Source organism: Scyliorhinus canicula, chromosome 1 (assembly GCF_902713615.1).
Source record: "Scyliorhinus canicula chromosome 1, sScyCan1.1, whole genome shotgun sequence".
In the NCBI taxonomy this organism is placed as follows: domain Eukaryota; kingdom Metazoa; phylum Chordata; class Chondrichthyes; order Carcharhiniformes; family Scyliorhinidae; genus Scyliorhinus; species Scyliorhinus canicula.
The window spans coordinates 40,160,563-40,184,671 of NC_052146.1; the positions used below are offsets into that span (position 1 = coordinate 40,160,563).

General features: G+C 44.0%; 1 protein-coding gene across 1 annotated transcript in view; it reads left to right on the plus strand.

Moving 5' to 3' along the window:
• ppp1cc (protein phosphatase 1, catalytic subunit, gamma isozyme) overlaps window positions 1-21,320 on the plus strand; it is a 33,413-nt gene extending 12,093 nt beyond the window's left edge. Inside the window, exons 2-7 of the mRNA XM_038788250.1 lie at window positions 12,148-12,279; window positions 13,371-13,601; window positions 14,917-15,021; window positions 16,844-17,067; window positions 18,613-18,747; window positions 19,660-21,320. Of these exons, the coding sequence (XP_038644178.1) occupies window positions 12,148-12,279; window positions 13,371-13,601; window positions 14,917-15,021; window positions 16,844-17,067; window positions 18,613-18,747; window positions 19,660-19,749 (917 nt within the window). The 3' untranslated portion in view covers window positions 19,750-21,320. The remainder of the gene's footprint in view (window positions 1-12,147; window positions 12,280-13,370; window positions 13,602-14,916; window positions 15,022-16,843; window positions 17,068-18,612; window positions 18,748-19,659) is intronic.
• Window positions 21,321-24,109: the final 2,789 nt, after the last annotated feature.

The window sequence follows — 24,109 nt, forward strand, 5'->3', positions numbered from 1 at the left end:
ATGATTAGGAACAAATAGCCCTTGCTAGATGTGCTGCAGTTATTTTCTAAAAATGTTAATTTGTAAAGGTCTGTGCTCACACATTGATCTTGCAAGCAAATCTGGGTGTGTCCAGTCTGTTAGGTAGTGTAGACGTTGAAGGCATTTTGTGTTTTATGATTGCATGCAAGGTATTTGGTACTCTGGAGGCACCAATGCATTCGGATAACTATATAGCCGTAAAGTCTTGGGTTTTTTCTTGTGTTTTGGAGCCTTGAGTTCCAGCCTTGTTTCCACCCTATTTCCAGTGCCAGTCATGGGTCTTTCGTTTCAAACTCAACCAGCCACAGCAAGTACAAATAACCAGAAAATGATTAACCGGAATTGCAGGTGTTTATTTTGATTGCTACATTTCTGGCTCCAAGCTAGTAAAACAAAACTTCTTTTAACCATGGGTAATTAATGCACTGGAGGTTTTCTTGCCCCAGTTTATAAGCAAGTCACCAATACATGTTCAAAATTTGTTAGTATTCATGAAGGACAATAGTGCAGATGGTGTAACAAAAACAGAAAATGCTGGACAATCTCAGCAGGTCTGACAGCATCTGGAGAGAGAATGGAGGTAACATAGCGAGCCTAGGTGACGGACATTGTGTGACAATCACCAAGCAGGAATATTCCATTCCAGTCAGCAGTTAGGGCATTCAGCCTCTGATCTTCGGGTAAACGTTCTCCAAGGCAGCCTTCAGGACTGCGACAATGCAGAATCACTGAGCAGAAACTTGTAGCCAAGTTTGCACACGCGAGTACGGCCTTAACTGGGACCTTGGATTCATGTCGCATTACATTCACACACACACACACACCCCCCCCCAACCCCACCATCTGGCCTGGACATGTGAAATCCTACCAACTGTCCTGACTTAAGACAATTCACACCTCTTTAACCTGTGATTATCCCTCTCTGCAGTTGCTCCGTCTGGACCTGTAGACTTAATTGTTCTTGAATAATAGTAGCTCATTGGCTATCCCCCAATACTCTGGCACCTCTCCTGTGGCCAGAAAGGAATTGAAAATTATTGCCAGTGTCCCTGCTATTTTCTCCCTTGCCTTACTCAACAGTCCGGGATACATTTCATCTGGCCCTCGAGATTTGTCTACTTTAAGTCTGCCAGACCGCTCAGAACCTGCTCTCGGTCGATGTTAATCTCTTTTAATTTTAGACAAGTTAACCAAGTAAAGCATTTTATTCTATTTTAAACCAGCTTTAACTTTATACAGGGTGGCATTGTGGCACAGTGGTTGGCACTGCTGCCTCACAGTACCGAGGACCCGGGTTCAATCCTGGCCCCGGGGTCACTGTACATGTGAGTTTGCACATTCTCCCTGTGTCGGCCTGGGTCTCACCCCCACAACCCAAAAAGTGTGTAGGGTAGGTGAATTAGCCCTTAATTGGGGGGGAAAAGAATTGGGTACTCCAAATTTTTTTTTAAACTTCATACTTCAAGTCAGTAGAGGTTCCTTTTTGATTTGGTCTATTTCAACCAGTCACACCAATAATCCGAAGAGAGAATCCTACTGTTATTTTGGGAACAGGAGTGTGTCAGTCAGCCTCTTGTACCTGTTTTGGCATTCATTCAGTCATGGATGTTTTTTTTAACCTCCAGCCCTATTTAATTTTGTTCCAAATAGGTTTTAAATTGAATATACAGCAGAGAAAGAGGCTAGATGGTCCAAACAGTTCATAAAAGCACTTGTGCTCCACTCGGTCCCAGCATATTTTTTTCTTCAATAACTGGTCAGCGAATCTCTCTATCTCCTTCTTCTTTGTATACTTATGTAGCCTCTCCATAGACATCTGTACTGTTCACCTCCCATTTGGTAGTATGTTCCACAGTCTCATTCTCTCGGTAAAGTTCCTTCTCAATACCCTAATCTCATTTATAGATGACTAACTTGTATTGATGGCCTTTAGTTTTTCTCCTCAGGTTTATGCTCTATGAAAACATTTTTAAAGCCTTCTATCCAGTCACCCCTCAGCCTTTTTCAAGGGGAAAAGCCTCTGTTTGTTGATTTTACGATCTAAATTTTGGTATTATTCCAGTAAATCTCTTCTGCATCTTCTCCAGTGCCCCTCTGTTTTTTAAATTATGGTGAACTGTATTATACACCGTACTACACTCCCAAATGTGGTTAAACTTATTCAACCCAAGTTTAGCATAATTTCTCTACTCTCCAATTCTATCCCTGCTTTCAATTCTATCCCCCTCAAAATAATTCCTGGTGTTTTGGTTTGCTGTTTTCAATGGCTTTATTAATTTGCGTCTCTGCCTCATTTATCAAAATATAGCTTGTGTTGAAACAGATAAACTATGTCCATTTTGCAAGATTATTTATGTCACCGTGTTTTCAGTCCTCCAGTTTTGACTATTTCTTTCCCACCCCATATCTTAATTTTTAGTGTCATCTGCAAGTTTAGAAAATGTGTTTTTGATTCCAAATCGTCACATAAATTGTGGGCAACAATGTCTTGGCATTGTGCGGAGTCTGCACATCCTCCCTGTGTGTGCGTGGGTTTCCTCCGGGTGCTTTGGTTTCCTCCCACAGTCCAAAGATGTGCAGGTTAGGTGGATTGGCCATAATAAATTGCCCTTAGTGTCCAAAACTGCCCTTGGTGTTGGTGGGGTTACTGGGTTATGGGGATAGGGTGGAGGTGTTGACCTTAGGTAGGGTGTTCTTTCCAAGAGCCCGTGCAGACTCGATGGGCCGAATGGCCTCCTTCTGCACTGTAAATTCTATGATCATTGGTCCTTGTGAGATCTCATTTTCCTCTACCTGTCACTGATTAGCTACTCTACCCCTTGAAGCCAGCTTGCTATCCATTTTCCTGACTCTGCATTCTCTTTCTTTATCCATTAGTTTACAAGTGGAAACTCTCATTTAATCTTACCCTTTCTCTTAACCTCTTCAAAGAACTTAATGAGGTTGATCAAGCAGATTCTTCCTTAATTTTTATTTTTCTGAGCAGTAATGTTTAGAATTCAGAACTTTTCAATGCCCATGGCTGAAGCACTTACACCAAGGGGTAATATGGAAGGTGGTCTTGGGTCCAACCCACGGACAATCAGTGAGATTAAATTATTTCTCACATTGATGTAGTAATAATTGAACATCTTCCTAATTCCCAATCTGGTCCATTGTATGTAATTAAGGAAGATTTACATCTCCAGATCTAATTATATAATTTTGAGATCTCCCACAAAACTATTCATGATCTCGTGTTTGCATTGGATATGACAAGTTGAATACAAGTTGATTCAAGGCCTCAAGTAAATTTCCTACCTTCAAAGCGTATGTTAGCAATGTTGTGACACTGCAAATTTAATTTCCTTTCATTGAACTATCTTGCTGTCCACACCATGCCACAAGATTTTTCTCAGTTCGTTTACTTTGACCAGGACCTTTATCCTTCCAAAAATCATGTTGCTCTACCGCTCCTTGGTTGAACTCGATGAATATAGATTGTATTGCATTTGGCCATTTCCAGCCAAACGCAGATCTATCTTTCTCCCCACGTCTTCATAATTTGAGCTGCCTCACATTCATTGTATGAGTCCTCATGTGCAGCAATACAGTTTATTGGAACACATGATTAACATGTCCATGATCCCATACTAATGCTCTTGAGCACTGTTTAGCAACCACCCGTAACAGCAAAAGTAAAGTATTTTGGGTTAATTACAATTGCTATTGCTGCTGAGTGGAAACCACAAAGTAGGGCATGAAAAAAGGCAATGCATTCATCTTAGTTGGTGCTTTAAAAAAAAAATCAAATTTAAAATGGGTAATTTTGACTTGATGTAGAGAACACTTTAAATTCAATTTATGTATTTGCTTAACCTTTCTCATTGTCATGCATTTACAGTAAGTACTTCGCAATAGTTACAATGTTTTAAAAAAATAAAGACCATGAATAACTGGAGGAAATGCAGCTTTGATTTTAGCAATTATTTGATGCAATAACCTTCCTCAGATCTGATTGGGTTTGTTTATTGTCACATGTACCGAGGTACAGTGAAAAGTACTTTTCTGTGAGCAGCTTAACAGATAATTAAGTACATGGGAACAAAAGGGAATAAAAGAAAATACATATTAGGGCAACACAAGGTATACAATATAACTACATAAGCACCGGCATCGGGTGAAGCTTACAGAGGTGTAGTGTTAATGAGGTCAGTCCATAAGAGGGTCATTTAGGAGTCTGGTAACAGCGGGGAAGAAGCTGTTTTTGAGTCTGTTTGTGCGTGTTGTCAGTCTTCTGTATCTCCTGCCCGATGGAATAAGTTGGAAGAGTGAATAAGCCGGGTGGGAGGGGTCTTAGATTATGCTGCCCACTTTCCCCAGGCAGCAAGAGGTGTAGATGGAGTCGATAGATGGGAGGCAGGTTCGTGTGATGGACTGGGCGATGTTCGCGACTCTCTGAAGTTTCCATCGCCTTCCTGTATTCTGACTCATCATTATTCGAGATCCGGCCCACTATGGTCGTGTCATCAGCAAACTTGTAGACGGAGTTGGAACCAAATTTTGGCATGCAGTCGTGTGTGTACAGGGAGTAGAGTGGGGGCTAAGTACACAGCTTTGCGAGGCCCCAGTATTGAGGACTATTTTGGAGGAGGTGTTGATGTTCATTCTTACTGATGTGATCTGTGGGTCAGAAAATCGAGGATCCAGTTGCAGAGTAGGGAGCCAAGTTCTAGGTTTTGGAGCTTTGATATGAGCTTGGCTGGGATTATGGTGTTGAAGGCGGAGCGGTAGTCAATAAACAGGAGTGTGATGTAGGAGTCCTTGTTGTTGAGATGCTCTAGGGATGATTGTAGGGCCAGGGAAATGGTGCCTACTGTGGACCGGTTGTGACGGTATGCGCATTGCAGTGGATCAAGGCATTCTGGGAGTATGGAGGTGATGCGTTTCCCGACCAACCTCTCCAAGCACTTCATTACGACTGAAGTCAGGGCCACCGGACGGTAGTCATTGAGGCACGTTGCCTGGTTCTTCTTTGGCACCGGTAGGATGGTGGTCTTCTTGAAGCAGCTGGGGACCATGGAGTGGAGTAGGGACAGGTTAAAGATGTCCGTGAACACCTCTGCCAGCTGGTCCATGCAGGCTCTGAGTGTGCGACCAGGGATCCCGTCCAGTCCCATCGCCTTCCGAGAGTTCACTTTCAGGAAGGCCGATCTGACTTTGGAAGCTGTGATGGTGGGTATGGATGAGTTATGGGCTGCTGGGGCACTCGACAGCAGATTGTTGGTGTCCTGTTCGAACCGAGCATAGAATGCATTGAGTTCATCGGGGAGGGGTGTGCTGTTGCTGGAGATACTGCTCGGCTTTGCTTTGTAACCCTTTATGTTGTTTAGTCCTTGCCACAACTGCCGAGAGTCTGTCTGTGACTCTAGCTTAGTTTGATATTCTCTCTTGGCATCTCGGATGGCTTTGCGGAGGTCATACCTGGATTTCTTGTATAGGTCAGGGTCGTCTGACTTCCAACGCCTCAGATCTGTCCCTCAGTAGGGAGTCAATCGCGCGATTGAGCCATGGTTTCCGGTTGGGGAATGTACGTACTGCTTTCGTTGGCATGCAGTTGTCCACATGTTTGCTGATGAAGTCTGTGACGGTGGTGACATACTCATTTAAGTTGGTTTCTGAGTTCTTAAATACGGACCAGTCCACTGTCTCTAAACAGTCACGTAAGAGCTCTTCTGTTTCCTCGGACTGGCACTGTACGACCTTCTTAGCTGGATTCTCCCGCTTTAATTTCTGCTTGTATGCTGCGAGAAGGAGCACCGTCTTATGATCTGATTTCCCAAAGTGCAGTCGGGGGATGGAACAGTAGGTGCCCTTGATTTTTTGAGTAGCAGTGGTCAAGAGTGTTGTCGTCCCTGGTGGGACAGGAGATGTGCTGATGGAATTTTGGCAGTACACTCTCGAGGTTCACCTTGTTGAAGTCTCTGGCCACGATGAACAAGGCGTCCGGGTGTTCTGTTTCGTAGTTGTTTATAACTGTGTACAGTACGTCCAGTGCCTTCCTCACTTCTGCCTGGGGTGGGATGTCGACCGCTGTGATAATGGCTGAAGTGAACTCGTGTGGAAGATAGTATGGGCAGCAGTTCACGGTCAGATATTCCAAGTCCCAAGAAGCAATAGGTCGCCACATCCAAGCACCAGGATGAGTTGATGAGGAGGCGCACCCCTCCCACCCTTTGCTTTGCCTGATGACGCGGTGCGGTCCGCCCGGTGAATTGAGAAGCCTTCAGGTTGTATGGCACAGTCCGGTGAGGCGGGGGTGAGCCATGTGAAACAGAGCACACAGCAGTCTCGCTTCCCTCTGCGAGGTAAGTCTAACGTTAAGTTCATCCAGCTTAGGGCAGCACGGTGGCCAAGTGGTTAGCACAACCGCCTCACGGCGCTGAGGTCCCAGGTTCGATCCCGGCTCTGGGTCACTGTCCGTGTGGAGTTTGCACATTCTCCCCGTGTCTGCGTGGGTTTCGCCCCCACAACCCAAAAATGTGCAGAGTAGGTGGATTGGCCACGCTAAATTGCCCCTTAATTGGAAAAAATAATTGGGTAATCTAAATTTATAAAAAAAAAAAAAAAAAAAGTTCATCCAGCTTGTTTTCGATTGCTTGGCCGTTTGCCAGGAGCATGCTTCAGTCTAACCTGCAGACCGCTGAGTTTCCCTCGATTCCTCGGTCGGCAGCTGCGGCTGAATGGTCCCGGGATCTGATGAGAGAAGTCTGACCTTGTGGAGGGTAGGTCGTTGTGTCTGGCAGGGTCCAGGGTGCTGGAGAGGACCAGGGCGCTGGTTACATTTCCGAGGTCGCATCTGGCAGGGTTGCGGTTGCTGGGGGGGAGCACCTTTGCGCCCTGGATGGGTCCCGGCGTTCTGCGGGCACGGGAATACCTTGCGGCGCGTTCGGCCTTGCGTGTGGTCTCCGCCATTTCAGATGTCCTGGGTTGTGGGCAGGGACTTCCTGAGGCAGGTTGGGTTGAGTCCCGTGGTCTGTTTCCTTCCTGGGTCGGGTCTTGGAGTAGGCCCGGTCGGGCCACCACATGGATTTTTCTTTCTTCCATCTCCAGGTAGATCCATCCACAGACCTGTTTTGGAACATGAATTACACTAGGGATTTGCATGAAATCTTCCAGCTGTGATTCAGGATACTTCTGGCTAGAATTTTCTTTGGGATTAGTGTAGTTTACATCTTTCACAATAACATGATCATAGTTAGCCATTGTCAACAGTGCCCAGTTACACCATCTTGTGTGTTGGATGAAGCAGCACCAGGCTACTTTTTCTGCTTTCTGTATTTTGTAAGTTTGGCCACATCTTGCATTATAGCTGCATATGCTTGGATTTAGAAGCATAAAATTACATCCTGACAAAAATGTGTAATTTTACCACAAGTGTGGGGTGCTATTTCTCAGCTGAGCTTAAGTGAAGTCCGGTTTGCAGTTATTTAACACCCCCCCCCCCTTTTTAAAAACAAAAAAGATTTGTAGTAGTAAGCGAATTTCAATCACTGTTGTAAAATTGTAGTGGAATAAATTGTAGTTTACCATGACTGAAGTATGTACAAGCCTCACTTGATCAGCAACATGAGGAATTTTTGTAATACATGTCTATCGGGCTTTATTTTAAACCTCTACGCATACTCTGTTTGTTTTAACTAGTGTAGGAAATACACTGTAGCTGAAAATGATAACACTGTCCATGCACTTATTAATCAAACTTGCATAGCTTCATTTAATTTCTGCCTTGCTAATGGATACAGGACAGTTGTGCCTGCACTGCTGCCTATTTCAGAGTCTGATTAATTCAAATTTTGGATATTCTCATGTTGTTCAGGACTGATGCAATTAACTTAACAGAGGTGGACTTCCGGTTGCGGTGATGCGGAGCTAAGCCGCATGTTCGGTAGCTCCCGCTATTTTCTGTCTTTTGGGCTCTTTTAACGGCCTGTTGTGGTGCTGGTTGGACTTTTCCCGGTGTGGGAGCACATTCACTGCGCTCTTCTGCCAGTGGATGGACTGGACCAGGAGCGGAGTGGTTAAAAAATCGGCTTTGGAGCAGAGAAAGGTGCGAGGCAGGAGAATCAAGATGGCGGCGGGCAGGGAGCTGGCAGCAGTGGGCGCAGGAGCTGCTTCAGAGAGCTGAAGGCTGAGCTTTTGGAACTGCCTAAGGCCTCTGAGAGCGAGGACAAAATCTTAGGCCTGGCAGTGAAGGTGGAGTCGCACGAGGTGCTCCACAAGAAATGGCAAACGAGGCTGGAGGAGATGGAGAATTGCTCCCGTCGGAAGAACTTGCGGATCCTAGGCCTCCCGGAGGGGCTGGAAGGTTCGGACTTGGGGGCCTATGTGGCGGTGATGTTGAACTTGCTCATGGTTGCCGGGTCATTCCAGGGGCCCTTGGAACTGGAGAGTGCTGATAAGGAAGTGCAAGCCGAATGAGCCGCCCAGGGCGGCGGTGGTCTGTTTTCACCGCTTCATTGACCGTGAGTATGTGCTGAGATGGGTGGAGAAGGAGAGGAGCAGCAAGTGGGAGAATGCAGAGATTCGGATTTATCAGGACTGGAGTGCGGAGGTGGCAAAGAGAAGGGCTGGTTTTAATCGGACGAAGGCAGTGCTTCACAAGAAGGGGGTGAAGTTGGCCTGTTACAGCCGGCACGCCTCTGGATCAATTACAAAGACCGCCAGCTCTACTTCGATTCCCTGGAGGATGCCTGGGCCTTCGTCCAGGCAGAGAAGCTGGCCTCGAACTGAGGACTGGGGGGGCTGGGGACTGATGTACATATTCCGGAGGCTTTGCCCTCCATGGTATCCTTTTGTTTTTCTGGTTGTGGTTGTTAATGTCTTTTTGCCTTTTTTTTTTGTTGCTTTTTCACATTTTTTAGGCTATTTATTCATTTTGGTGCTTTCTTGTTTTTCCACTGGTTGAGGGCTGGGGAGCTGTTTGTGGGCCCGCTGGGTCATGCGCCCTTTTTCCTGCGTGTTGGGTCGGGGTCTGAGATGGTAGCGCGGCTTTCTTCCTGCGCTGGAGGAGCAGTGGGCGGGACCGGCACTGGGTGGGGGAAGTGGTGGTTGTGTTGCACTGGGGAGGGTCATTGGGGTGGTGGGAGCAGCCGGGGTCAGCTTAAGTCGGTTGACTTACGGAAGTACGATGGAAGGGATTATGCAGCTAGTGGGGGGCCTACCTAGGAAGGGGGGGGGGGGGGGGGGGGGGGGAAGAGGGAGAATAGGGGAAGGTACCGGGTTGCTGCTGGAGGGGCTGAAGGGGAACTGCTAGTGATGGGGAGAGTTGGGAGGGTCTGCCACCGTGGGGAACGGGCCTGGGGGGTTTTGTGGGCACGTGGTGAGCCGAGGGAGGGTCATGGCTGACCGGTGCAGAGGGCGGGGGAGGACTCCCCCAATTTGGCTGGTCACATGGAACGTGAGGGGGCTGAATGGGCCGGTGAAGTGGTCTCGGGTCTTGGTGCACTTGAAGGGGCTGGGTGCGGACGTAGCCATGCTCCAGGAGACGCACCTTAAGGTGGCAGACCAGGTGAGGCTGAGAAGAGGTTGGGTTGGGTAGCTGATTTGAGGCGCTGGGGAGCATGCAGATAGGGAAAGCACTGGGACCTGATGGGTTCCCGGTGGGGTTTTATAAGAAGTTCTCAGACCTGCTGGGCCCGCTTTTAGTGAGGACCCTGAATGAGGGGGGGGAGGGGGGGGGGGGGGTCTTTGCCCCCAACGATGTCGAGGGCAATAATTTCACTGATTCTGAAGCGGGATAAGGACCCCCTCCAGTGTGGGTCTTGCAGGCCGATCTCGCTCCTCAACGTGGACGCAGAGTTGTTGGCTAAGATGCTATCCAGGAGGGTAGAAGATGTGGTCCCGCTGGTTATCCATGAGGACCAGATGGGGTTTGTGAAGGGGAGGCAGCTAAATGTCAATGTGTGGTGGCCACTTAATGTTATAATGATGTCGGCGACAGATGGGGAGGCGGAAATAGTAGTGTCGGTGGATGCTTGGAAGGCCTTCGATAGGGTGGAGTGGAGCTACCTGTGGGAGGTGCTGAGGAGATTGGGTTTGGTGAGGGATTCATTAGGTGGTTGAAGCTGCTGTATAGTGCTCCGGTAGCGAGCGTGGTGACAAACGGGAGAAGGTCAGAGGATTTTCTCTCGGCCCGGGGGACAAGGCAGGGGTGCCCCTTGTCTCCCCTGCTCTTTGCGTTAGCGATTGAGCCCCTGGCCATGGCGCTGAGGGATTCAAATACCTGGAGGGGGATTGGGGGGGAAAGCACCGGCTGTCGTTGTACGCGGGTGATTTACTGCTGTATATTGCGGATCCGGCGGGGAGGATACTTGGGGAGTTTGGTGATTTTTCAGGCTATAAGCTCAATGTGGGAAGGAGTGAGCTGTTTGTGCTGCACTTGGGGGACCAGGAGAGGGAGATAGGAGAGCTCCTGTTGAAGAGAGCGGAGAGGAGCTTTAGATATCTGGGTGTCCAGATAGCCGGGGGGGGGGGGGCCTTCGTAGGCTAAACTTTTCGAGGCTGGTGGAACAGATGGAGGAGGAGTTCAGGAGGTGGGATACGTTGCCACTCTCCTTGGTGGGCAGGGTCCAGTCGGTTAAGATGACGGTGCTCCCGAGGTTTTTGTTTCCCTTCCAGTATTCTTGGAGCGAGGCAGGGATGTGGGTGGTTTGGCGTTACCCAACATGTGTGGGTAGTACTGGGCTGCAAATATGGCGATGACCCGTAGGTGTGTGATGGAGGAGGAAGGTGCCGCATGGAAGAGGATGGAGGCGGCGTCCTGTGTGGACATGACTTTGGAAGCACTGGCTCCTCGAAATTTGGGGCCAGTGGAGGCGGCATAGGGGGGGAAGTGAAGGCCTCAATCTGGACCCCGATACGGGGCAACCATCGGTTTGCACCAGGGAGAATAGATGGTGGGTTTTTGAGTTGGCATAGGGCAGACATCAGGCGGATGGGGGACCTCTTCCTCGATGGGAAGTTTGCGACGTTAGAGGAGTTGGAGGGGAGGTGGGGTCGTGTGTGTGCCCCCACCCCGCCCGAGGGTAGGATCTCGGCAATTTATCAGGTGATGCAGGAGGGGGAGGAGGCCTCGGTGGAGGAGCAGAAAGTGAAGTGGGAGGAGGAGCTGGGGGAAGAGATCGATGAGGGAACAAGGGCAGACGCCCTGGGGAGGGTGAATTTGTCCTCTTGCGCTCGGCTCAGGTTAATTCAGCTGAAGGTGCTGCATAGGGTGTATATGACTGGTACCAGGTTGAGCCGATTCTTTGGGGGTGAGGACAGGTGTGGGAGGTGTTTGGGAGGCCCAGCAAATCACACCCACATGTTCTGGGCGTGTCCGAAGTTGGAGGGTTTCTGGAAAGGGGTGGTGGGCATCCTGTCCAGGGTGGTTGGTTCCAGGGTGGAACGTGGCTGGCGGCTCGCTATTTGTGGGGTAGCATCTGAGCCGGGAGTGCAGGAGGCGAGAGAGGCTGGTATTCTGGCCTTTGCGTCTCTAGTAGCCCGGCGAAGGATCCTCTTACAGTGGAGGGACGTGAAGCCCCCCGAGCCCGGAATCCTGGATCAGCGACATGGCTGGGTTCATTAAACTGGAGAGGGTCAGGTTTGCCCTGAGGGGGTCGGTGCAAGGATTCTTTCGGCAGTGGCAGCCTTTTGGAGGTTAGAGGGTGGTCAATTTCAGCAGTAACCCAGGGTGGGGGGGGTTGGAATTATGGGTCTGTTAAGGGGGTTCGTTTTTGCAACTATACGTTTGTTACTTTTTTTGTTAATTTATTGCTTTGTATGGGGGGGGAGGGGCTTTTGTTTCTGTTTTTTCTACGCCTTGTTTATTGTTGGTAGAAAATTTGTTGAAAAATGTGAATAAAAATCAGTTTTAAAAAAAAACTTAACAGAGGTGCCTATATAGATTTTTCTAACCAGAAAAAGTTGCATTGCTGCTTAAATATTTTATCGGGCATTGACAAGGGAACTGCAGTTACCTGCATTTATGTTTGTAGGGCAGTAACCTTGTGGAGCTGTTTAAACTGCAAAAGAAAATATTTAACGCCTATATTCAGTTGGAAAACGACACTGCCAGCAGTTCATTATTCTTTTTGTTCTGTCTAGTACGAGGTTCCAAACCAGGAAAAAATGTACAACTCCAAGAGAATGAAATCAGAGGCCTGTGCCTCAAGTCTCGTGAAATCTTCCTCAGTCAACCCATTCTACTGGAACTTGAAGCTCCATTAAAAATATGTGGTAAGTAGTTTCATGATCAGCTGCCTTGTTCTATGCTTATTTAAATCTCAACAGTTCAATGTTTATCATAAATGTTTAAATCTCTTAACAGACAATGCAGTTAAGTTGAATATTTGGCTTGTAGGTTTTTAACACACCATTTGAATTGGTATCAATCCTGGCACTTGTCATTTTAACGTTGCTCTCCGGATAATGTACTTTTCTGTTTATTGTGCCTATCCTCAATTAGAGGAAAGTGACTTGATGAATCCTTACTGAAAATATTGATCACATTGAAAAGCCATATTTTTCTTTGCTTAAATGAGGGAGTTGAATCTGAATTTTTATTTTAGTATATGAACGTTTTCTAAAGTAAACCTTAAACAAATTAAAGGTTTGTGCAAGTCTCTTTTGGAATACACATGGAAAGCATCTTCAGTGCTCCAGCAAATGGTTTGCTGTGCGATGTAGTCAGGAACCAGCCTGTCCGGTTTAACATTGTCATGAAGAAAATGGCTTCAGGAAGAGCCTTTGTTCTAAGAATTTATTAAAGATATGTCGTCAATGATTGAGGGTTGTCATCCATTTTCTTTTCATTTGTGGTTGATGAGATTATCATTACATTAATCTTCCCCTTTTTCAATGTCTGAGATAAAATGCCGATTCAACCAAACATTTGTTGACTAATACTACTGCATATAATGCAATGTATTTTTTTATTGCAACTTTTAATAGTTCAACCCATGGTGCCTATACAGGAAATTGTGGGTTTTGTTACAGCTCCTGTTGTAGTGAGCGGAAATGCAAGTCATGTGCTTTTGAGTTCAAGGCTCCAGTGAACAATACGACTGTTAATCATATGACTTTGGAGAAAATTCCTATGCATATTTTTATTTTCTCCCCTAACCTTCACACTGGCTAAGTCTCCTCCTCCTCCTCTCTTCCCTTTCTTCTCTCTTTCTCCCCCCCCCCCCCCCTTCCAATCACCACACACAAACACCTAATGGTCTTTGTCCTGAATATTGGCCTGTCTACTTCTAACTGGCTATCCATGTTTCACTCAAAGTTTTATTCTTTAGTAACCTATTCTGACTGACTTTCTTTTTTCCCAGGTGATATTCATGGCCAATATTATGACTTACTTCGATTGTTTGAATATGGTGGCTTCCCACCAGAGAGCAACTACCTGTTCCTGGGAGATTATGTGGACAGAGGAAAGCAATCTTTGGAAACGATCTGTCTGTTATTGGCTTATAAAATTAAGTATCCAGAGAATTTTTTCCTTTTGCGTGGAAACCATGAATGTGCCAGTATAAACCGAATATATGGATTCTATGATGAATGTAAGCAAATACTTCCTTTACTGTTACCTAAGAATAGCCAAATCTGCATGATGCCATATTTCTTCAATTCTAATGTAAATGATATTCCAGCAAAATTTTGCTCTTGCAGCTAATGGGTGTGACTGAAACTACTGGCACTAGTTTACCTGCTTGTTTTCTCAACCAGGCTCATAGTGAACTGAAAGTTCAAAATGAAATGGCAACTGTATTGCCACCTTTGTTCTGTAATTACATTAAATTTGTTCCATAATTACATTAAATTGAGTGGGTCATTTTATTTATTCACCTTCAGCCCATGCACTCGTTTTATTATGACATAGCTTTGTTTTCATTTTAAGTAATTGAATATGTAAACTTTGAAATGGGGCAGCACGGTAGCCTAGTGGTTAGCACAGTTGCCTCATGGCGCTGAGGTCCCAGGTTCGATCCCGGCTCTGGGTCACTGTCCGTGTGGAGTTTGCACATTTTCCCCATGTCTGCGTGGATTTTGCCCCCACAACCCCAAAAAATGAGCAGAGTAGGTGGATTGGCCACACTAAATTGCCCCTTAATTGGAAAAAATAATTGGATAATCTTTAAAAATTAAAAAAAAAAAAATTTTAAACTTTGAATCTTATGGGTTGGATAAAAGTTCCATGGACCGTTTTTAGTGTGAAGGTTGGAGATATGTGAAATGTCTTCAAACTAGCCAAACAATAGTGCTCAATGATTTACAGTTGGTGCAATGAGTTTGTTAGTGTTTAGATGATTGTAGGCATTGACGTCAGAATACTTGGGCTCTTTTGTACCTTGTAACATTTTTTAAAGTTGCAAATTAATGCTAAAAATGGCAATGCAAAATTATGCTTGTTCTAGTTTTAATTTTTAAAGTATGATTTACTTCAATTTACCTGCATTTTACTGTATCTTTGATTTTATATTTAATGTCACTCAAGGAAGATGAGTGCCAATTTTTTAAAATCCCAACAGCCAATTACGTTCTACAGTCAGTTGTGTTTTTAACATTAGGTTGATAAATGTTTGTCTGCCAACTTGAATAGCGAGCAACTAGGTGGTATCGGTCCAGTCGCTTCCATACGGACATAGGTTACATTTCATTGTTGAACTCCAGTAATTTTCAGCCATGTGTAAGGCTGTTTTCCTTTCCTGGTCTTCAGTCCAATATTTTTTGCTTTCAATGTGAAAATGAAAGAAACCATTTAGTATTTAGATTTTTGGTACTGTTTTGGAGACTGGTTTTTGTACCAGTTTTATTGTACATGTTCATATTGATGAGACACTAATCCCTACCATCTTTCCCATGTCTGCTTTCTAGGTAAAAGGAGGTACAATATTAAATTGTGGAAGACTTTCACAGACTGTTTCAACTGCTTGCCTATAGCTGCCATTGTCGATGAAAAGATCTTTTGCTGTCACGGAGGTATGTATAATTCAATTTGAGGCCTTTGGTGAAACGATTGTTAAGTAGATTATGTAGGTCAGTTCACATTTAGACTTTTTCTTGGTTTGTCCAATGGACAGAGATTTAAGTTGTGTATTTGAAGCTTCTCAAATAGGTAACGTTACAGCAGGGTTCTTTTTCAAACCCAGGGTCGCGAACCTAAAATGGGTCGTGGCATGATTGATTATGGCGCTCCCGATCGCGGGAGAAGTGCCCAACTACCAGGACCGGCTTATAGATTGGGGATGCTGGCCATGTCTGCCAGCAGCCGCAGCATTTTATATTGTTCCATCTGATTGGCACCCAGATTATCCAATGGGTGATTAGCTTTCATCACGTCACATCCGACGTCTACTTGTTTCGTTGACCAATAAATGGGGGCGGTACTTCTGGTGTTCGGACTGTTGGAGCTCGGGGCCCTATGAAGGACACACAGGCCGAATGAAGTTTGTGTGAGGAGCGGGTCACAATGCTAGCAGTCAGCACCAGTTCACTGGTTTACACAATTACTTCAATGCCTACACCATCACAGGGAAAAGGAATTATGTGATAGCTACATAAACAGGGATTGCAGCAATTTGTTTGTTCTTCAAACTCCGATCCAAGGAGCAGGCACCAGTAGCAATCGCACCAGCAGCAATCGCAGAAAAGAAATTGTTTCTTTTCTCTTTTGGGGCAGGGCAAGTGGAGTTTAAGCAACAGCATGTGAAATCTGTGTGAATGTTTGAAACCGCTGCAATCATGTCATTGTAATGGTGCATGATAAAGCTATCAGTCTTCGCAAATAAGACACATGGGACACCATGTGCTGTTTTTAAAAAAAAAAAAGAAAATACAGTCCATATGCAGGCAGATCCGGCAGTACACAGACCTGGTGCCCAGTTGGGCAGAATACCACCTCCTAAAGACAGTGCTATCCCAGTCTCATCTCGCCCTAACGTTAGCACACTGTCATAGTACCGCCGCCTCTGGGCGTCAGCATGCTGTCCCAAGACCAAATTTCTTCTTAAAAACAACAGAGTCTTCGCGTCAGAAGTGGTGAGAGAGCAGGTTACCAACCTGTCATGTACACTGATGTCACGCAATCCGTGCTTTGGCCGCAAAATCCTGAAGAAGGTTCCTCCATCTTGTAGTTGCAAACAAACAACTGGAAGAACTGAAAGTGGATCAGTTTGTAATAAGGAACAGAGGGTCAGAGACACAAACAGGCCAGAAACTCAACTGAATTGCTACAGAGAGCTTCTCAGGAGACTCCACGGCAGGACAAAGCAATGCTGGTGTTAGCTCCAAGGCCTCTGATGAACAACCCATTAAGAAGCTGAAATCTGAAACAAAGCAGTATAAAGATGATTTCTTGAGGTATGGCTTTATTAATTGTGCCAATGCAAATCGGGTTTCAATGCCCATGTGCATTATATGCAGGAAGTACTGGCAAATGAAAGATGAAACATTCAAAACTTCAAAAGCATTTCAAGACTAAGCATATGGAGTCCGAGGACAAATCTCTTGATTGTTTTCAAAGGATGCAGTGAAAACTTAATCAGCTGAAGCCCTTAGCAGAAATGTAACATTGAATGACAAAGCAAGTGAGATCTTTGAGGACAGTGCAGGCTCACCTGTCGCATTAAAGGTAAGAAAATAAAAAAAAGTCAGTCACGAAGTCCGGTCGGCATGGGTCACGGAGGTTGGCCGGTTGGTAAAAATGAGCCCTGAGCAAAAAATTTGAAAAACACTGCATTGCAGGGTATAGAGGAGACAAAAAGAGTATTGAATAACTGATTTTTTCTTTTTTTAAAATCAGGTTTGTCACCTGACCTTCAGTCCATGGAACAAATCAGACGAATCATGCGACCCACTGACGTACCAGACCAAGGACTTCTGTGTGATCTCTTGTGGTCTGATCCAGACAAAGATGTATTAGGGTGGGGTGAGAATGATCGTGGCGTTTCATTCACATTTGGAGCAGAAGTAGTTGCAAAATTCCTTCATAAACATGACCTGGATCTGATCTGTAGAGCCCATCAGGTATGGCATGGAAGCTTTTTAAAAATCTCAGCCTGAATTACTGCCTTTAAGGTTCAGATGTTTTTAGACCAAATTTAGTGAAATCATGATCTACTTCTATAATGCAGAGAAGCCACTCAGTTCAATTAAATCCACAGTCCTTTTCCTACTGTGTGGGTTTCCTCCCACAGTCCAAAGATGTGCAGGTTAGGTGGATTGGCCATAATAAATTGCCCTTCGTGTCCAAAAAGGTTAGGTAGGGTGGAGGTGTGCGTTTGAGTGGGGTGCTCTTTCCCAGGGCTGGTGCAGACTCGATGTGCCAAATGGCCGCCTCCTGCACTGTAAATTGTATGATTCTACTTAAAATGCTAGCGTATTCTGATTTAGTGCAGATATACAACTTCTGCTATTCAACAACTCCCCAAGTTATTCAAAAATATGCTAATTAATTAATATTGAGTTATATCAATTGGCTTTTTACGTAGCCTACCTTTCAATTTTCTCCAAGACTTTTTTTTTTAAAAGTTGGCTTTTAGTTCGCCACAGTCATTAGGTACATGTGAAGATTGCTACATTATTTTCTATCTGTTGCTCAGGCATAAAACTTTTTTCAAGTCATAGTGGGTGGGTGGGCAAATTGACATAATTTCATGGTTGATACGGTGAGGAAATGCATTGATGTTTTTGATTTGTATTTCAAAATAGTAAACAATTGTTACGATTCACCTTGTGTAATTTAAATCACATGCTCCTGAAGTCACAAATTAATGCAGTCTTTCTAACTAGCTGGATCTTCTCTGATTATATGTAGAATGTGAAGTTATCTTAGTTTGATCATAGACTAGTTTCGAGATTTGGAGTGGCATCTGCATTGAATGTACTGTATTCAACAAAAGCTTGGTCTGCTTTAAATAAAAAAAATTTTAAACTCTTTCAAGTTCAACATGGGAGTGTGCAAGGTGTCAAACTAAAAATTGTTATGATGTGCTTAGTTTGATGAAACTCCATGCTTCAACCTAATTTTGTTTTGGCATTTACATCGTTTGCAATTTTTATTGGATCACTTGGAACAGGCAGTTTAATCCTGCTGCTTGTTTTTTCTTTATAAATACAGGTCCCTTGTATACTGGCAGCGTTTATTTATTTGATTCAAATTAAGCAGATGCATTGAAATGGCAATTTTAAAAAAATAAATTTAGAGGACCCAATTCATTTTTTCCAATTAAGGGGCAATTTAGCGTGGCCAATCAACCTACCCTGCACATCTTTGGGTTGTGGGGGTGAAACCCACGCAAACACTGGGAGAATGTACAAACTCCACCTGGATAGTGACCCAAGAGTCGCGATCAAACCTGGGACCACGGCGCAGTGAGGCAGCAGGGCTAACCGTCTGCACCACTGTGCTGCCCTGAAATGGCAATTTTTTCGTGTAATTTAAATTATCCAGAAATTTGAATTGAATTTTTTTGAATTAACGGTCTCTATCATTAACTGCTCTTTTGAAGTGTATGCATGGAGTTGTGTTGCGGTGATCCATATTCACTCGTATTTCTATTTCTGAAACAGGTTGTAGAGGATGGGTATGAGTTCTTTGCCAAGAGGCAGCTGGTGACTTTGTTCTCTGCACCCAATTATTGTGGGGAATTTGATAATGCAGGTGCCATGATGAGTGTAGATGAAACCTTGATGTGTTCTTTTCAGGTAAGATGAACGTTCAAATTTGTCAAAAGATAGATTTTGTTTTTGTGCCGAAAACTCTCGGTCTCGGTGGATGTTATCTATGGGTTTCAGTTTTATTTCTTCAATTCAATAATAATATTGTGAAGTTTTGGAAGACCAATCTTCTGGAAGAAGGCAGAGGGAAAACATAATCGGCAACATGCTGATTGTGTTCCAGTTGGATTAAAGACCTTGATCCTCTCTTAAAAGCGCGTTTACACACAACTTGGTTGCAAGTGATGACTTTTTTGTGTTTTGGATCTTTGAACTATCCATTGGAAGCTCCCAGTAGAGATGAGACACAAGATTTTAACAAGAGGAACACAACGAGGGTGGCACGGTAACACAATGGTTACACTGTTGCTTCACAGCTCCAAGGTTCCAGAATCGATTCCCGGCTTGGGTCACTATCCGTGCGGAGTCTGCACGTCTCCCCGTGCCTGCGTGGGTTTCCTCCGGATGCTCCAGTTTCCTCCCACAAGTCCTAAAAGACATGCTGTTATGTGAATTGGATATTCTGAATTCTCCCTCTATGTACCCAAACAGTTGCCAGAATTCATTGCAGTGTTAATGTAAGCCTACTTGTGACAATAACTATTATTATTATTATTTTCCAAGCACTTGTGCTGAATTATAAATCTGATGTGTAGCTTTGTCACTTAGCTCAGCACTCATGGCTGCTGGGGTGACAAAGAATTTCAGAACTTGACACCCATAGGTTCTATGTGCTTGTGTATCTGGATGAACAGCCATCTGCTAATATCAAATGCTAGTGAATAAATACATTTCTACATCCTATAGCAAATAATTGCAATATAATTTGAAAGTAGCTATTTAGTACAAATGCAAATATGTTGGGTAAAATTTACTCCTTTTAAAACTTTTTTTGTTTAGATTTTGAAACCAGCAGAGAAGAAGAAGCCTAATACAAGCCGGCCTGTAACACCACCAAGGAGCATGATCACGAAACAAGCCAAGAAATAAAACGAGGAACTCTGGCATTGCCTGTTCGGACTTGTATTATACCAGTTTGTCTCCATTTTTAACTTTTTTTTTCCCTTTTCGTGTAAAGTGTATCTGTCAGCTTGCTTGGGTTAGATTACTATTTGTTGACTTGTGGTTTATCTACTGTGATATACTGAACCATGGTTGCTGCCTCAGAGCAGCAAACATGTCTGCTCCCCCCTGAGATGGAAGAATATTAAAATAGTACTGTAGCTCCTAAATCTGCATCAGGGCTCCTAATTGTTGGCATTAGTTGCTCGCAGCAATGTGCCTGACTGCTGCTCCTCAGCAGGTTTCAATGTGGGTCCGGGAGGGGGGTGGTGGGTAACAGAAGATGACTTGTAGTTGACAGAAATTTGACATTTTTGGTACAGTTCACGAAAGTGGTGTAAATGCCTTGTGATGGCAGTTTTGAGTTTTTAAAAAAATTTTTTAAAGACCTGAAGAGGTGATGCTTGTGAGCTGGTAATTTACCTTTTTGGAAAAACAATCTCGTGAAGGAAGTGGCATACTGTTTATAAAACCTCGAAGTTATAGTTCAAAGAAATTTTGTACTTTCTCATAAAATGTTTTTATTTAGAGGAATGCATCTGCTTTTTCCAAGTCTACATGTATGTCTTGTAAGCAACTGTTGTATAGATGTCATGATTAGAAGAATCTGCCTCTCCACTCTGCCAGCATCACAGAAAATGACGTAAATTTGATTAAGCACACTTCCTGTACTGTATATTTTAAATGATGAAATAAAGCCATTATTTTGCATTTGGCATTTTGATTTGTTTAAAATTTCTGTCAATATTAGGTTCCTTTATGTTTTATAATGGAAGAAAAATGGGTTAGTTAACTGGCAAAGATGGTGGAGAACAGATTGAGAAACAACTAGTATAGGTTAGCAAACTTTAAATTGTAAGTCATTCAGCCGTTCTTGTTGTTTTTGGGATTGGGAGTTTTTTCCCCCTCTCTCCCATGCCATGTATTGTCCTTGGCTTTGAGGTGAAGCAAGCAACCTGTTCTCTGGGCTCTGTCATTATACAGTTGGCCACTAGGCTGAGACAGTTGTTTGGAGTGCTCAATATTACCTTCCTCTGCTGCCTCACCTTGATTTTATGGTTGAGCTTGTAGTTCCTTATGGATGATGGACTTTTGGCCTGTTAGTTTGTCCAGGATCCCCATGGGTAAAAGGACATTGTACTAGTTTCCCCTTCTGCACTAGTTTCCCCTTCAATACGCTCTCCTGAAACATGTAAAATGATGGGGGCTACAAATATTGGTGATTTTAAAGATCAAAATACTGCTGCACTGCTATTCTCCACACTGCATTCCTATTAGCAGCAGTAAAGGCAATGAGATGCTAAATAAAGGGATGCTGCTTTTTGTTTCCTTATTTCTTGGGGAAGATCAAAATTGGGCATATCCATATGAGCCTAGTGACCAGTTTAAAATATGGCAGATTCCTGGCATCTGTTTGCATGCCTGTATCCTCAACCAAGTAATGACTAATTTCATGATAAAATTGGGAAGAAAAATAAAGCCTTTTTACAAATCCTGAACTCTTGTGTATCTGTGTTTTCCTTGAGAGTGCAGAAATTAGCTCAATATGTTCAGTGCCTGAATTGATATTGAGCCATATATGAGTAAGATCCCAAGTTTGATTTTACATAGAATCTACAGTGCAGAAGGAGGCCTTCAGCCCATCATGCCTACAATTTTGTGTTGAATTGTCTAACTGTTTGGATGGTGTCAATGCACTTCCACTCAATAGCTCAGAGCTAGAGAGGGAGGAAAGTAATTTTCTTTAAATATTGGGTTCTGCTCCCTGGCTGTAATTCACTGACTGTTATATATATGTAGATATTAGGTTAAGACCGTATTGGACTCTACTTGTCTGACTCATGGGGAAAACTAACTAATACATGAGGTCCCAGGAACCAAACACTTCCTAGTCTTTGAAAACTGGGATTGTACTCAAATATTACTAAACTTGAAATTTACCAGTTCCAGCTGCCAATATGCCTTATGAAAAAAATATTGAAGAGTGTCAGTTGAAAAGATGGTCCTCCAGTATGGGATACCTATTTCTGAGCATGTACAAGTACAGCATACCAATCCTTTGGAACAACAAGGAATATTGACGCCCACCATGATTTGTTACTTGTTCTAACCATTAACTGCCCTCTTTGTACTCATTTTGTTTTGTAATTAAATTACATCCCACAGAGCTATTGTTTGAACATGCATGAACAGAGAAGAGTTATACTTTTTAAGACTCAGGCCAGAAAGATGTTCAATCATTTGAGTGGAGTGCACATGATTAAATCACTGGTTAAATCATGAGATATATCCCACGCAATCATTTGCTTCTGTACAATAATGGTGAAATATTTATGTATTTGTCATTTTAGGTATTTTTAATGGTGCAACCCCTGTGCTCCTGGCATACACCACAATACTGCAGTTTTACTGTTTTAATATTCATTTCAGGCCAAGTTTTTTCTTTCCTAATGCACTCCAGCCTAAGCCAAAACTGGCTGCTCCTTTTGATGCCACCTTGTGGCACTGCCACATCCACTTTCATGCATTGCCTGCTGCCCAAAGAAGAACATGGAGAAACCTAAAACATTCTGAACTCTGGATGTGGAAGATGAGTTCATTTTTTAAGACTTCCTTTGGTATGAAGCACCTTTTACTCCTAAAGACTGAGGATGCTTGAGTAGTTTGGCCAGATGGTACAGAAACATGCAAAGAAGAATAGAACTGCCAACTGAATGAAAGCTTGTGCTGCATCTTGGATGTCACATCAGAGCATAGTGAAGCTTTATTTGTGTTTACTAATGTTTGCAAATTTTATACAGGGCAACACCTATTATTTCCACCCCATTCCCTTTCTCTTCCAAATATTTGTGACCCTAAAAGAAAGCTTAAACTGAAATCTGGTCTCTTTAAAGCCTCATCTGCTTTCTGGACACCCAATTTTCCCCCTCCTCACCCTTGCCGACATCAACTATCACCACTGTAGCGTTATCCCAAAATCCACCTTAAACCTATTGGCGTTGAAATTATTACTACCTCAAATCTTTCTTCTTCTCTTGAAGCACATTTCTTACTTCAGAGCTAGATGTTTGAACCCTTGCACTATAATTTCTTTTTTTTAAATTTAGATTACCCAATTATTTTTTCCAATTAAGGGGTAATATTAGTGTGGCCAATTCACCTACTCTGCACATTTTTGGGTTGTGGGGCGAAACCCACGCAGACACGGGGATGTGCAAACTCCACACGGACAGTGACCCAGAGCCGGGATCGGACCTGGGACCTCAGGGCCGTGAGGCAGCTGTGCTAACCACTAGGCCACTGTGCTGCCCTGCACTATAATTTCTGACCTGAATGAGTCAAAAATGGCATCAGAGACTAAATAGTTCACAGTCCCTCGTTCTTTAACATCATTCATACTTCTAGCTTTCATTTCTCCTCTGCAATGCAGTTTACCTTCCTGACACTGCATTATTTTATTTATAGCTGTCCCAATTCTTTTCTGGCCACTAGTGTCATCCCTAGTTGCATTATTTAGAAGTGCTAGATCAAATTCCAAATGTATGCTGATAACGCCCACATTTTTGAACGACAGCCTATTCAAACAATAGCAAGGGTGCTGGCCAACATTCCATATCAGTAAAACAAGACTATCTGGTAATGTGCGAGATATTGCAGTTTGGAAATCAGCTGCCACTCTGCCCTGTGTTGCTATGCTTCCCTGTGTTACAACAGTACAGCTTAAAGGTGCTCATTAGGTTGTAAAGCACTTTAGAACATGCTGAGGTGAAAGGGTGCTTATATGGTTGCATGTTCTTTCATTTACTCCTCTGACACATCAGCCTTGTTTTCACACATCAGCCTTGTTTTCTATCCTCTGCACCATTGTCAGTCACTCTTCAATATCAAACGCTTTACCTTCTCTAACAGGAGATGGATGTGGTGTAGTGGTCGTCACTGGACTACCCCAGGATAAGGCTCAAATCCAGTTCAAATCCCATCATAACAGATGGCAATGGCAGCACGGTGGCACAGTGGGTTAGCCCTGCTGCCTCACGGCGCTGAGGTCCCAGGTTCGATCCCGGCTCTGGGTCACTGTCCGTGTGGAGTTTGCACATTCTCCCCGTGTTTGCATGGGTTTCACCCCCACAACCCAAAGATGTGCAGGGTAGGTGGATTGGCCAAGCTAAATTGCCCCTTAATTGGAAAAAATAAAGTGGGTACTCTAAATTTATTTTTTAAAATAACAGATGGCAATAAAAAAATCTGGATTTAACCGTCTAATGGTGACCATGAAGCCAGTCAATGG